Source organism: Podarcis tiliguerta (assembly GCF_965153285.1).
Source record: "Podarcis tiliguerta genome assembly, chromosome: 2".
NCBI classification, from domain to species: Eukaryota; Metazoa; Chordata; class Lepidosauria; order Squamata; family Lacertidae; genus Podarcis; species Podarcis tiliguerta.
The window spans coordinates 56016727-56031406 of NC_139535.1; the positions used below are offsets into that span (position 1 = coordinate 56016727).

The 14680-nt window shown below is 47.9% G+C and overlaps 1 protein-coding gene across 4 annotated transcripts in view; it reads right to left on the reverse strand.

Annotated features, from left to right (window-relative positions):
- Positions 1-14680, reverse strand: part of UNC5A (unc-5 netrin receptor A) — an 85280-nt gene that overhangs the window by 17514 nt on the left and 53086 nt on the right. For 2 of the 4 annotated variants that reach the window (XM_083422653.1, XM_083422652.1), the window contains exon 1: positions 1695-2145. The exons of 1 other annotated variant lie outside the window; for it this stretch is intronic. In XM_083422653.1, coding sequence (XP_083278779.1) covers positions 1695-2115 — 421 coding nt within the window. In that variant the 5' untranslated portion in view covers positions 2116-2145. Of the gene's footprint in view, positions 1-1316; positions 1445-1694; positions 2146-14680 lie in introns of those variants that run through there. One more of the 4 variants, XM_083422655.1, reaches the window with a different exon arrangement.

Consider the following 14680-nt stretch of genomic DNA (forward strand, 5'->3'; position numbering starts at 1 on the left):
ACTCTTTTAAGATTTTATGAGGCTGGTGGGAGATGTCAGAAAACACTTTCAGAGGAGTAAGTTAAGAGCATTACAACGCCACATGATACATCATCCCACGCTTGTGTATTAACAGGGATAATCAGAGGCGATAGTTCTAGATACTGCCTTCAACAGGAATGCACACTTACAGATGGTGTGGTAGTCAGAAGCTGCCTTATACTGAGTCTGACCACTGGGTCATCTAGTTAAAAACGGCTTACACTCTCCCAGCCCTAGGTAGAAATGCCCGCGACTGAACCCACGGCCTTCTGCATGCGAAGCAGATGCTCATTGATTGTGTGTAGGTTTGTTTTACTTCCTGACTGTTCACAATATGGAATAACTTTTGGTTATGCCTGATGCTACTAACAATTGTGATACTTGCCTGTGTGTATGTTTCCAAGCAAAATGCTGGCAATGCCCTTTGGCTTTAACCTACAATCACACACACTCCATATCACTGCTTTGTTAATACTGTTCCTGGATGAACTTGGGGTTCCTTCTTCAAACTTAAGTCTAAAAATACCCTTTTAGTTTCTTACTGGGACAAGCGGGCAGCCTGTGATGTATGGATAGGAACAGGGCTCGGGTTTAAATTCCCTCCTCTATGCCTTAAATTCAGCTTCCTACACCTGAGGAGCAGGAAGCCCCATCTGATGATCGGCTCAGATAAAACCAGCTATTAGATGTAACTCACATTGCTCCAGATATGGAGAGCTAGAACCCTCCGCCTTCTGTCTCACTAGAGTCAACCCACATATCCTCCAATATGTGTTAGGTAAAAATCTTTGCAATGTTTGCGCTGCTTCCCATTTGTCACTGGCCTGTGTTGAGCTGGGATAGCACAAATGAGGTTAAAGCGATGCGATTTTGCAGTAAAATAGCACATTGCTGGCTGTCCTGGGAATGGGGTGGGCTAGATGCTGATAGCATTTATGTATTCTTTTTTAAAAAAGTGTTAACATAGAGATTACAATCCACTTCAGTGTGGGGGTCAGCACACAGTTTGTCTGACACTTAAGGATTCTGGAATCTTTCACTTCAAAATGTCAATTGCCCTATCATCTAAAATGTATATGCAAATGCTTAAAGCACCACATTTTCTTCTGCTTCGCCCACGTGCCTGGATGCTACAATTCCAGAATTTCTGAAGCACAAGTGTATGCTGAGGACCGTTCCAGACTCATTCACAAAACAAGAAAGCCAGTAGTGCTCACCAGCCGAACACATACATGGGGAGAGAATGTGCCGGCAACTAGCAGACACAACGAGGAAATGCCAATAGGTACACTTGCCTGTGATATATACAACCAACCTACTCCTTGCCCAGCCTGTCCCACCACATCCGCCACTGTGTCCTCATCCCTGGACCCTAATGCGAGGCCCTGGTTCTTCTCCCTGTCCTTCCTATTTGCGGAGACGTGTGTCACGGTGTCCCCCCCCCCCAACTTCCCCCATGACAGGCGTCCACAGCTGGGGCTGCTGACAGCAGGCTTTCCCCCCCTCCCGCCCTCGTCCCCGCCGCCGCCGCCGCCGCCTCCACCGGGGCTAATCCATCACGGCCGGAAATACCGCACGGCGCGCGCCCAGTGAACCTGCGCCGATCCCTCATGTCTGCATTTAACTGCTAATGAAAAAGAAATGTAGTGTGACCAATAAGGGACATAGCTCACTTCTCCGGGGGCCTCGTCTCGTCATGCCACGCTGAGCTGATCCCGCTCCCTCCCCTCCGCCTCCCAGCCGCGCTTTCGCCGGGCCTCGAGGCGCCTCTCTCCGCAAGGGCAGCGCCACCGCAGGCAACCCCGAGGCCTCCAGCTCCGGCCCCGCGGCCCGTGCGGGGAGGCCGGCCAAGGCCTGCTCGTCGAGGCAAACCGGCCGCGGCGAAAGGGAGGCCCCGCGCTGCTCCTTTGGCGGGAGAAGGATTGCGGCGAGCCTGAGCAAAACACGCGGGGACTTCGCGTGGCCGCTTCTCTCGCCGCAACACGCGCGCCCCTTTCGGACAGGCCTCCTTCCTCGCAGCTGGCCTCCTTTCTCGCCTGCCCCGCCGCTCCCTTCTGCATCCCATTTCAACAGCCCCCTCGGAAGCTCTGCCATTGTTGCTGCTGCTACTGCTGCTCCCTTTCTCAGCAGGAAGGGCCGGTTTTATATACATTATAAAGTGAAATAATTATTTTAAAACTTTGCAAACAAACAAACTATGGTTCCCAGGATTCTCTTGGGGGACTTGTGTGCTTTAAATGCTCATTGAATATGTGTTATGGATCCACCCTTAGATTCACTCTCTCCCCACTTGCTTCTCTACTCCACGGCCCCAGGCCAGTGTGCTGCTTTCCTCCTCCCCTGGTCCAACTCAGGCCTTAAGGATCTGCAGTGGCATGATCAACAACTACCACCACCACTACCTCCTAAGCTTCCTAGTGTCTCTATGCTAGAGATTTATTTCTAATATGTAGGTAGTTCCCACGCTTTAATTGACCTACCCTTTGCTACCTATCATCCACACACCACATGGGATAGGAACAGTGCTCCCACACTGCTCTTTTCGCAGGCATATGATGTGCCAGTTCCTGCGCCGTAATTATTTCAAATCTGAGCTGTTGGTTTTGGGGTGGGGTGGGTGAAATGTTATAATGTTGCTTTATCTTTGTTGTTCTAAAATTTTGCAAGCTTTAGAATTGTTGTGAGTCACCTAAAGACCATTTGGCATTAGTCAACTAGCAAACAAAATAATAAAGCAATAATATTCCCAATTCTGTGCGCATACACCTGATCAGCATATGTTACTTTTCTATGTTTTGCCCCATAAGGAGAGTAGTAATTCCAAGAGAGGATCATCTTTTCAGAATCAGTCCCCCTTAAAGGAGGAGATGGGACCACTAGAAATCTGATTAAAGTCTTTCTGCTATCACATCTTCTTTGACCTTTAGACCAGAGAAGCCCAGGTTCAAATCCCTATGTAGACACTAAGCTTACTGGCTTACCTGGACAAGCTGTTATCTCTTGGCCTAACCTACCTCACAGGGTTGTTGTGAGAACCTGCGTATGACACCCTGAATTCCTGGTTGAAAAGGGTGGAATAAATCCATAATAAGCAAAACTAACAAGAATCTTTTTGGTCAATATGCATCCAAGAACCTTGTGAGGTAGTCATTTTTTAAATTTCCATTGGACATGAACTGAAGCAAACGAGAGAATCTGCAGCTGAGAGGGACCCTAACACACCTCAGGCCTCTCAGTCCAATACACTATCTAGTCCTGCAAGCTTAAATCAATATGATCAATTGATCAATAAACAAAAGCTTTAATTGAAGATTAACATTAATTGGTGGGGCTGAGAGATGCAGCCTCCTTTCCTATTGACACGGAAGCAGGGATCTTTCTGCCCCCCCCCCCCGCCCCAAGCAGAAGAGAGGGAGGTGAAAAGGGAGTAATGGAAGAGGAATGATGCTGGCTCAACTGCTGCATCCCCTCTTGGGGTGTGGATAGTTTCACAGTCTTCATCTCTGAATAAAAACCTGCAAAGTGCACATGCACTACACAGCCACATCAGCATACTAACACCTTTCTCCCTGCAGCAAAGCTGATTAAAAAGAACCTTCAATATGTTTTTTTTTTCTTCTGAAGGACCAACCTCCTTCCATATGGTTCTCCCTGCATGCTCTGGTCATCACCTGACATACTGCTCCAGATTCATTGACTCTGTGAAGCAAACAGCTTAGCTGCTGCACATGCGGCTTTTCCTTCAGTGACACTCACCCTGTAGAACGCCCTGCCAGCTGAGATCAGTCAGGCCCTGGCACTCTTATTTGTTTGTTTTTTTGCAATTATTTACTACCTCTCTGCCAAGGCCCCCAAGGTGCTATAATAATGTTTTCAGCAGTTGGTGAAACTTGGATCTTCATAAATACTATGTGATTTAATTGATATTGCTACTTGCAGTTTGACTGCTGTTCCCAGAATATTTTTTTTATTCTATGTTATTCATCGGTCACATAATGACAGTCATTATTTTTGGCTCATTATATTAACACGGGGTTTATTATTCTTGCTGTTTTGAATGAGGGTGTATATGATATTTGTTTGCTTGATTTCATTAGCTGACTTGATTTCCTATGGTGGGGTATAAGTTTTATAAATAAATTCTTCCAGTCCGAATCCAAAACTAGCATTTCAGGGTAAAACCTCCATAGCTATGCCTTTCCACCTAGTGCAGGCATGTCCATTTCAGGGGCCTAATTTGGCTCGCCGGTCGATTTAATCTGGCCCCTGTGGCAGTATATGTCTTGGGGTAAAATACAAAAAAACTCAACTTTGGGGTAAAATTGTAAAAGAAGCTCAAAACTTCAGTCAGCCCTCACGCATGTTCACTTCATCAAATCTGGCCCTCTTTGAAAAAAGTTTGGGCACCCCTGACCTAGTGCTAATAGTACAGTGGTACCTTGGTTTTCAAATGGTTTAGTTGTCGAAAAAATTGGCTCCCGAACACCGCAAACTTGGAAGTAAGTGTTTCGGTTTGTGAACACTTTTCAGAAACTGAACATCTGTCGCAGCTTCTGCTTGAGTGTAGGAAGCTCCTGCAGCCAATCAGAAGCCGTGCCTCAGTTTTCAAACAGTTTCAGGAGTCAAACGGACTCCCAGAACGGATTAAGTTTGAGTACCAAGGTACCACTGTAATCACAAAAAATGGTAGTGATCAACTAATATCAGTGCCAATGCATTCCTAAAATTTGGGTCTTTAGCATGGATGAGACTTGAATTCCCCCTCCAAAGCCACGTTGGCTGTAGGTTGTTGCTGTCATAGGTATTATTACTTGGCAGACAAGCCAAACTGAAGAGAAATACATTTCCCCCTCTAATTATACATAGCAGTAGTTTTGTTTATTGAACTGAAATTTCCTGCATGTTTAAAAGAAGCGACATCCTTCCTTCACTTGCCCTTAAGAGGCTCCTAGATTGACATTTTGTTCATGTGAGAGTCTATTTAATCACTCTGATCACACGGGCACACACACACACACACATTTCAGTGCTGACCTGGAACAGACATACCATCAAATCATGCACTCGATTTCTACACCACAGTACGATCTCTTTGCACATTTCACCCATCTCTCTGTTCATATCTGGAATGGTTCTTTTCATGCCCAGATGCATAAAACATGTACCGTTATTGCAAAAAGGGAGCCAATTAGTTGCCAGTAGCTGCCTATCTCATCCTCCTGCCTCTTGACTGGGGACAGTCTCCTTGTCCCTGATTGGCTATGGCTACCTGGATGTGGCTGAAATGAGGCAGCGCCCTTCCCCAAGGCAATGCAGCTACAGCACTCAAAGTGAATGTTCAATAACGCCATTGGCTAGACTGGGGGCAGGGGTTGTTGTTTTCTGTCAGGATCCCCGAGGCCCTTTCTTCTGGCTGTATAAAGCAGAGTTTCACATGTGCGTTACTCCAGATCATAGGAATATAGGAAACTGGATTATACCAGGTCAGACTCTTTGTTCATTGACTGGCATCAGCTTTCCAAAGAATGGCTTTCCCCATCACCTGCTACCGGATCTTCACCGCTCGACCAAGACTTTAGCTGAAGCAGATGCCAAAGGATGCCCTAGCCATCACTTTTTTTAAAGTCGTGCTACGCAGACATTAAATTCCTGCCGCATTTATTCCTCCCACTCCCTGCTTGGCCTCCAGAATCAGCTTGCTTCAGTCTGCTGCATGGCGGATTCTTCCACCTGGATTGAAACTGGGTTCTTCTATGTACAAAACATGGACTCTGCCACTAGGTCACTGTCCCCAGTGATGGGTGCATGAACACTTCATTCCCAGTGTCCTGAACCGATGCCTTCATGGAGAGGCACCAAATGGCAGCTGCTGCTTTGGTTTCTACACACTCTGGATGATTGGCCTGCCTATCTGGCGCATCTCAGGAGAAGAGGCATTTGAAACCCCAAGGGAGAGAAGAGTCAAGGCGCATCATGGAAGGCAAGAGAATGTGGGGAGGGGGGAGCCCTGAAGCTCCCTCCCCCCAGCCTCAGGGACTGGGCTCTCCTTCCAACAACAGCTAATAAAGCGGACTTCTAAATAAGCATTTGATTAACAAATGCTAAAGCGGCGATTGTGTCACTGCGCGGAGCTGTAATTGCTGCTGATAATTGGCTGCTTAGAATTTAATAAGCAATTAAACAGAATGGAATGCAGGGGAATTAACGCCGAGCCTGCTCCCCGCCTGCTCCCCGCCCACCTGCACACTTTCCACCTGCTCCCCACATATACCCCTTCCCCACATGCTCCACACCCACCCGTTTGCCTCCCACAAAGCCCCCCACATATCCAGTCCTCATCTGTGGGCTTCCCACATGCACCCCTCATGCCAGAAAGCCCACTTGTGCCAGAAGGGATTGGAAGTCTGACAGTAGAGTGATTTTCCTCACACCCCTGTCAGGCTTCCAAGATGTTCGATCCACCTACATGCTTCCTATAGGTTCTCCTTGCCAGACTTTTCACATGTGCAATGCAAATATCCCTGGACTTGCTTGCCTGTCTCACAGTGGCTCATGACTTCCTGAGCTCCCTTCATGCTCCACCCCAAGCACCTCTCAGACTCCTGGCATTCAGCCTAAAAGCACATGAGGTGAGCACCTTGCTGCAGCTAAGCGGTTCTGGCTTTGATCAGTGCCTGGAAGGGAGACGCCTCTTGGGAACCCAAAGTATGCCACCTTGGTTTCCATCATGGAGCAGAATCAGGTGGGCCATAAATGCTAAATAAACCAGTGCATCTTTCACAGACAGAACTGCTGTGCTTGCATTTCTTTTATGTCCTGTTCTCACCTGCAAATTTCAGAATGTGCACACATTCGCTATATGCCTTCATATGACACCCCCCATGCCCCCCAAGACACCTCCAGCTCTTGCATACCTTGCAGGCATTACTTCTGGCATTTGTTGGACCCCCTTAATGATCATATTCCTTGGGGCTGCCGCACCAAAATATGTGCTAGACTAGATTGACTTCTCAGTTCTTCAGAAGTCCATTTCAAAGTGCCCGTCCCTTCAAAAGCAGCTTCTGGAGACTCAACAATCAGCTGGTTGTCAGATGTCCTGAAGCTCTTTCAAAGTGCAGCTTGAGAGAGCGCTTTGATAAGGACTTCTGAAGACCCCTGTAGGCAAAAAAGGTTACCTGCCATCACTGATAGGTGATTCTTCCCGTCTGTCCAACTTGGCCAGAGAGGGGTTGGGGAGATACCGAGATCTCTTCCAGTACCCCTGGGCTAAAACGTTGTGCTAGGACTGGGAAGACCCTGGCTCACATCCTCATTTGCCAAGAAGCTCGCAGGGTAATCTTAGGCCAGAGACTCTTGCTCAGCTTAGCCTCAGGGGCAGGCGGTGGAGGGGAAGAGAACCAAATATGTCACTTGGAGCTCTTTGGAGGAAAGGTAGGATATAAAAAAATTAATAGGCAGCTAAACTGTTGCTAGAAGCAACTAACTAGATGTAAATGGGAATCTACCCCAAGCATAATGATGAGACTGAAGAGAGCTATAAACAATCTGAAGACAGCTATAAAGAGGGAAGCCGCCACAAAAATATAATATTTGTACTTGTCCTCAGGTTCTTAACCAGCCTGCTATTATCAGACTGAGGTCTATCTAGTCCAGCATTCTTTGTCTAAAAATGCTCAGGGCAGCTTTTACATAGGCAGCTTCTTTTGAAGAAAAGAGCCCTAGAGACTTGTGATGTTGTAATCATTATTTTTTATTTACTAATCCGTAAAGGCTGAATGGGTATTACAGGGCCGCAGAAGCAAGTCCATAGTGCAAGTAGTACCAGTCCCAAAGTGAAAGCAAAGCCAGTCTTAAAACAAAAGATGACCCTGCCAGGTCTTCCTTCACACACACACTGCCAGGTAAAAACTAGTTTCTGCTGATGATCTAACTCCAGGTACATTTCAGGTGCTTGGAACAAAGGGCTTTGAGACAAACTGATGGTTACTTCCCATTTGTCCACCATCAGTGACCAGGCCATACTAAAGCCCCCCCAAAGATGGGCCCTGACTCCATTTTGCATGATAGAACAGCATGGCTCAGATGAACATGATTCATTAGCCCTTGCCTCTGCAACCATGTTGTCTCCATCACCATGGACTTCCCCCATTCCATTCATTGCTTTCAAAACCAAACCTCTACGTAGACTTCAAAAATCCATATCTAAATGGCAAAATGATGTCAAAATTAGCAGATCCACTGACATATGCTAACAGTTCTTCTGGAAGAAGAAGAAGAAGAAGAAGAAGAAGAAGAAGAAGAAGAAGAAGAAGAAGAAGAAGAAGAAGAAGAAATGGCTTTGTGAGACTGAATCCAGAGGATGGTGATTTTGCAAGTAGCACACAGCAAACAGTTATTCCCTTGGAGGGAAAGAAAGAAGCTCATTGTTTAGAAATAAGCTTCTACCACACAGCTGAGCCCCATGGATCCCACTGAGCTGTCACCTCAAACTCACCCTCACCTGGGCTCTGCAAAGGTAAGAGATTTTCCAGAATCTTCTGGCAACCCCTAGAATTCCAGCTAGAGGGAATTAGAGAAAATCTTGCAACCCCCTAGTCTAGTGTGGGCTAGAAAGAAGACAGAGAACCCCGTCCATTGGAGGAAGAGCTAAACATTAGAGCTTTGGAGGGGGAGGGTCTGACTCACAATGGAAATATAACAACAAAACCTTCCGTCAAATGTGCAGATAAGAAGCTCTGGCTTATTTGAGTGATGCATGCCAAGAGGGTAAGAATTGTTTATTAAACCTTTTGACAGCAGAAAAAAAAACATCATGGCTAAGGCAAGGAAGTCTCTTTCGCTGCCACCGAAAGACTGGCTGACTAAACAGTGAGAAATTGCAGAGATGTAGAAACTGGCATTTTATGTTCATCCGAGAGAGGAGAGATTAAATATAGAATCATCATCTGTGAGTAAGTGGAAATTATTTCTGAACTGCTGGAATAATATACAAGGGGCAAATTCCATCTCAAATCAAGCGCTGGCTTTGTTTTCCATGGCAGGGAGCTGCATGCAGCCCCACCACCGCAGCCCCCTGCCGCCACCAGGGCTTCATCAAGCCCAGAACACAATGGAGGACAAGGAGAGGGGCCGGGACATGGGCAGGGCAGGGCCCGGGCCTTCCCCTTCTGACCAGCTCCCACAAAAGCAGAGCTGCCTCAGCTTCCACCCCTGTGGTGCCCTCACACTCTGTTGTAAATAATGCTTTTACAACAGGAGTGGAGAATCATTTTCAGTCTGGGAGCCACATTCCTCATTGAGCAACCTTCTGGGGGCCACATGCTGGCAGTGGATGGGGCCTGCCTGTCTTCCATCCAGTCAGACAGGAGACATTAGCAGAGCAAAACCAGATAGGCAAAAACAGCCCGAGGGGGTGGAAAGCAGGGCTATTGTACAGGGCATGTCTTGGGGAAAGGCTGTTGGCTTCAGAGAGACACCAGAGTCAGTTAAAGAGGCCTGAGGGCCACATTTAACCTGAGATTTCTCATCTGTGTATCAGAACTGCGACACCCAAAATGGAGGGCAAGGCAATGAGGAAACCCTCTTGGCCCACATGGAAGGCAGTCAGAGCAGCAGCTCTGCACTTTCCCCATCAACTTCCCTTGTGGAGTTTGAGGCTAGAGGTGACTTGGCAGTTGGGAATGATCCAGCCTCTGAGATCTGGGGGCAGCAAGCCAGCGAGTTTCAATAGCAACAGTTTTCTGTGGCAAAAAAGTGCCCAAAATTACTTTCTTCCTCCTACCTGGCAGGCATGGAGGCTGGTGGGCAGGGTGGGGGGAACCTGTGTGTGTGAGGCGGAGTGGAGAGAGGATGGATGGATGGATGGATGGATGGATGGATGGATGGATGGAGAATGAATAAGTGAATGAATGGGTGAGAGGCTGGGAGCAAGTGAAAGCTGACGGTCCCAGAAGGAGGGAGCCAAGCTTGCAGGGTGAGGGGAGCCTGTGTCTATCCATGTAAAATGGGTGCAAGTTAATAGTGTGAGTATGAGAGAGAGAGAGAGAGAGAGAGAGAGAGAGAGAGAGAGAGAGAGAATACATAAAATGATACATGAATGGAGGAGACAGATAGATATGGAAAGATAGAAAAGAGCTGTCCCTGCTAGTTTTTGGATTTGGCTCTGCCCACTGCTGGTATGCAGCCCTAGATTACTCCCCACCCAGGAGAATGCAGCTACCAGCCCTGAAAATGATGGTGTACCACCATATTTTTTTACCAAGTCCAGTCTTAGGCCAATTGGGAGCCTCATTCATGCCCCCTGGATCTTGGCTTCCTGCCTTTGGGGTCCCTGGCCTCCTGCCCTGCCTGCAACACTGAGGAGACCTCTTTCCTCCCTTGCCCCTGTTGTTACTGAGCAAAGTGTCCCAAGGCCCTTTCCACCTGCTCCTGCACCAAGCCCTACAAGCCCCATCCCAGGCATAGCAGCCACTGAACAGGCGCTGCCTAAACAGCATTCCTGTCACCCACTTCTTCCATCGGTCAGGCTGGCACAGAGAGCCTGAAGGATGCTCTGTGCCCTGCAGCCTCCCAGCAAGCCAGAAGAGGGCAGCATGGACTGGTGCGGAGAGAATGCCTTTGCTGAGTCAAACACGCAGCCCCCTCCCGCCACAACTGGCCCCATGTCAGCCAGATGTGCGATGGCACAGACCACTTACTGCAGCTGGGAAAGAGGAGCCGGGGGCAGGAGAACTCCCCCCCCCCGCCCTTGGCTCCCAGAGACTCAACCTGCCAGGCATTGCACCCTGCTCACGTCTGGCTGCCGAGAGTAGTAAGGTGCAGCAGCTAATTTACGTGGGGAAGATAAACGGCGCCATAACGCTCCGGTTATTACCCCTCAGCACTTTTACAGCGTTGCTGGCAATTAATTTAATTAAAACCCCTGTCCTGGATATAAAGGCATTTCATAACTCACTGATTTAACAACTCTCAACCCCCCACCCCACTCCCTAGCCTAGCTGCCTGCAGCTCAAGCAGGGGGGCATCTGGGTCCAACAAACACTAGCACAGGTATGTCTGCATGTGCAAGGAACTGTGCACACTTAAGCCTGTCAGGCAGACGTGCCATAAAATGTACACATGCAGCAAGCATGCCGCTGTACCTGCAGGCAAATGCACTTGTAGAGGCACACAGAAAATACATCAAGTACCCATTGCATCCTTCCTTCATACCCATTTAGATGCAGCAAACTCAAAAAATGGTACCCAGAATCTATGCACCGACAAACACAGCACTGTGTATACATGCCTGTGAGAGGCTTGTGAAATAAAATGCAATTGCCATGCAACTGCTCTGCAAGATGCACATGAGATGCTCAAAAATGTGTCTTAAAATATACACATCAGTTTGCCAGACAGCCACTCCACTCACATATCAAATACTCTGGTTGTAATCCTGGATTATGCAGCCTCCTATGGTTTTACACAAACATATCCTGTGCATCTGCCCAATTCATCTATTGCCAGGCAAGCCACCTACGGCCAGAAACATCATCTTATTGGAAACCACTTTATTTATTCCATTTACTCCTCATTAAGCCACATTATGGCAATAAAGTGCAATGTGCCCTTTTCTTCTCCTCTCCGTCCCCAGCCAAAGGCCTCTTGGGCCTGGCACAGGGAAAGAGCACCTGGCAATGCAAGAGGGCTGCTGCTGCTGCTGCTGCAGAGCCCTGCGCTTTTAATCCCACCAGGTGAAGTGAATTTAGCAGCCTCTAAAATTGGGCATTCAGCTTTGTCACAAAAACTAATGCACACAATCTAGCACAGTAGCGCAAGCACCGGTCCCTGTTGAGAGGGAGCTCTAAATGGGAGGTTTAGAGGTGTGGAGGTAGAAGATTGAGGGTGCTAGCAGAAGCTGACGGTGGAAGGGGGGAGAGTGCAGAAGGAGGGAAGCAGGTGAGGCAGAATAAGAGGGAGCCCAGATACAAGCCACCAGTTTGCTGCTGTCTGGTAGTAGGTGCATTGGCAGCACTAAACATTGCCCATATATCCTTATTTGGAAGGATTGCGAGATGGGGGTGAAGGTGGGGAATATCTGCAGTGCTGTGCATATGGGAACACAAACCTGGGATTAGGAAAAGGTGCAGAAAGATCAGGAACGGGTCTGGTGTTAGCAGAGGTGAAGGCGGCAGGGAGAGGAAGTCGGGGTAACAATGCGCCGCAGAAGTTAGGAATGGCGCCGCTCCAGAAAACAGAATTGCTCTAGCCAAACTGCGGAGCATGCATTTTGCCTGTAGGAAAACGGCATTTCCCCTTCAACTAACACATCGATACTGAATTGCACTTGTGATGGAGAAGCACCTGGCGCTCATTGGTTGAGCGGGTGAGATTACTCAGAATGTTTGCTTACCTGCTCGGGGAACTAAACAATTTGCAATCCATTTTCTACGAAGGAAAGGAAAGCCGTCACTTTGGCTGGGAATCAAGAGGTACAAGAAAAGATATTGAAAAGCTAAGGTGCAGGGAGCCCCTAAGCAGTGAAAGCAGAACCAAGGGGCTGACTAGGCCCTTGAAGAGACAAGGAAGGCAAACATAGACATTGGGCGCCACAGGGTGCTGAAGACAAGCAAGGAGAAGAAAAGGAGAAAGCAGGACTGGGACTGAACACTGTGTTAAGGAAGCAGGAAGGAGATATAGGGACTCTGGACCAAGGAGGCCAAGAGAGGGCAACTGATGTGTGGGACTTTTGGCCCTCCAGATCAGCCCCATCAGCCCCAGAAAGCATGGCTGGTGGCCAAGGATTATGAGAGCTGTAGTTCAGCAGCATCTGGAGGTCCACAGGTTCCTCACACCTGAGCTTCAGGGTACTAGATGTGGATTCTAAACCCTAACAGGGTACTCTGACAGTCATGGCTTCAGTGGTCTCTGCAGCACTGTGACCTCCCAAGCAATCTTGAGCAGTCAATGAGGGACAAATAGTAGGGCTGAGCCCACATACAACTATGGGCTTCTCCATTTGAACTAGAAAAGAATAGTCTGCACCCACATGAATTTGTATATTGCATATACTTGATTTGTCTTTGCTGTTCATACCAGTAGGCATTCCATTTTGTGTGTGTCGCTGCCTTCTAATTTCTTGATTCTGTTATGCCAATTAAGTACCAGTAGGGCATGTGTGCAGATAGCTACATGCACCCTGCTTTAAAACAACAACCTCCACCACCAAGAAGTGTGCAAAAACACACAGCCAGGGAATCGCAAAGTTGCTTGTGTATTTTCTGGGTTTGTGCAAATCTGGAGGCTCGGAATAAAATATGCATTAATGAGGCTAGTACCAATTGTCTGTGATGTTTTCTGGTTTTGTGCAAGTATTATGTTCTGAAGTGTGTAAATTATTGCCACACCCACTTTGGCCTTCACCACAGGCAACCAGGTGAGTGGCTACTTACAAACCAGCCTTCTGTCATCCTGTCTCTGCCAGTGCCAGTGCTGAACAATAAATGCCCTACTCCTCTGCCTCGTGATTGGCTCCTTCTGCCAACTTCTATTTTAGGCACTTCTTATTTTAAAAGATAATAATTTATCTTGCTGATGGCTACGTGTTTCCCCAATGCACAAAGTAAGCCCTGATGTAACAGCTCATCCAGCACTCGCTTGGTTGTTTTTAACATCCCAAAAGCTGACATCTGCCCCTACGGCCCCCTCCTTTCACTGCCATTTCAGGAACCTTTGCGTGGAAGCTATTTTTTCCCCATTTTCTTGCTGCCTGTGTGCTCCCCTGCTGTGCAAAGCCAGCCCTGGAGTGATCGCCCAGCCTTCTACTTAGCAAAAACAAATGGCAAAGAGCCGCAAAACGACTGCCCTCCTCTATTATGCGGGGGTGAATGATTGTGCAACTGGCACCGGATCAGGACTATTGCAAAGAGAGCGCTACAGGTAATCCTCCATATTTTTATGATCTGAAAAGGCTCTGAGATTCTTAAGCATAATAGAAGTGTTCCCACCCCATTCCTTTTCATTAACAAGATGATAATATCCTAGATCCAACCTCCTGAGCTGTTACAGAAACAGAGTATCAAATGTTTTCAAACATATTAGTCAATTTCTAGGATGAGTACTTCGGTGACTAATTCGCTAACCATTCCCACATACGACGGGCTACGTCAGGTGTGGCAAACCTTTTCCCAGCCCAAGGGAGCATCCTCTTGTGGTGGACTTGCCAGGCACCCATAGGAGCCAACTCCTAGGGGCCAAGGTCCCTTCAGTCCCCCCAATAAAATATTTGAGGGAGCCGGGGCCCAAAAGTTAATGGGCGTTGCCATTCAAATCCGGTGTTTGTGTGTGCTGCATCTTATGATTAATTATGTGGGGTCGGGATTACCTGCCCCTCAAAATATTGTATTCAAGTTGGCACACCTGCAGGTGCCACATGCCAATGACAAGCAGGGCCAGAGGCCAAAGAGGGCATAGCAAGGGAGGTGATTCTTACAATTATATAGTCTGCACTTCAGTCACACAGTCAACAGCTTGTACAGCCACACCCCCTACACCCCTCTGCACATCCAGGCTAGTAAGAGTCAGGGGAAAGTTCTTAAGGAGAGTGGGGGGCATGGCCTGGAGAGGGACTTGCCCCCCCCCCCAAGACAGAGGTTTCATTGCAGGTGTCCTCTGCAACATG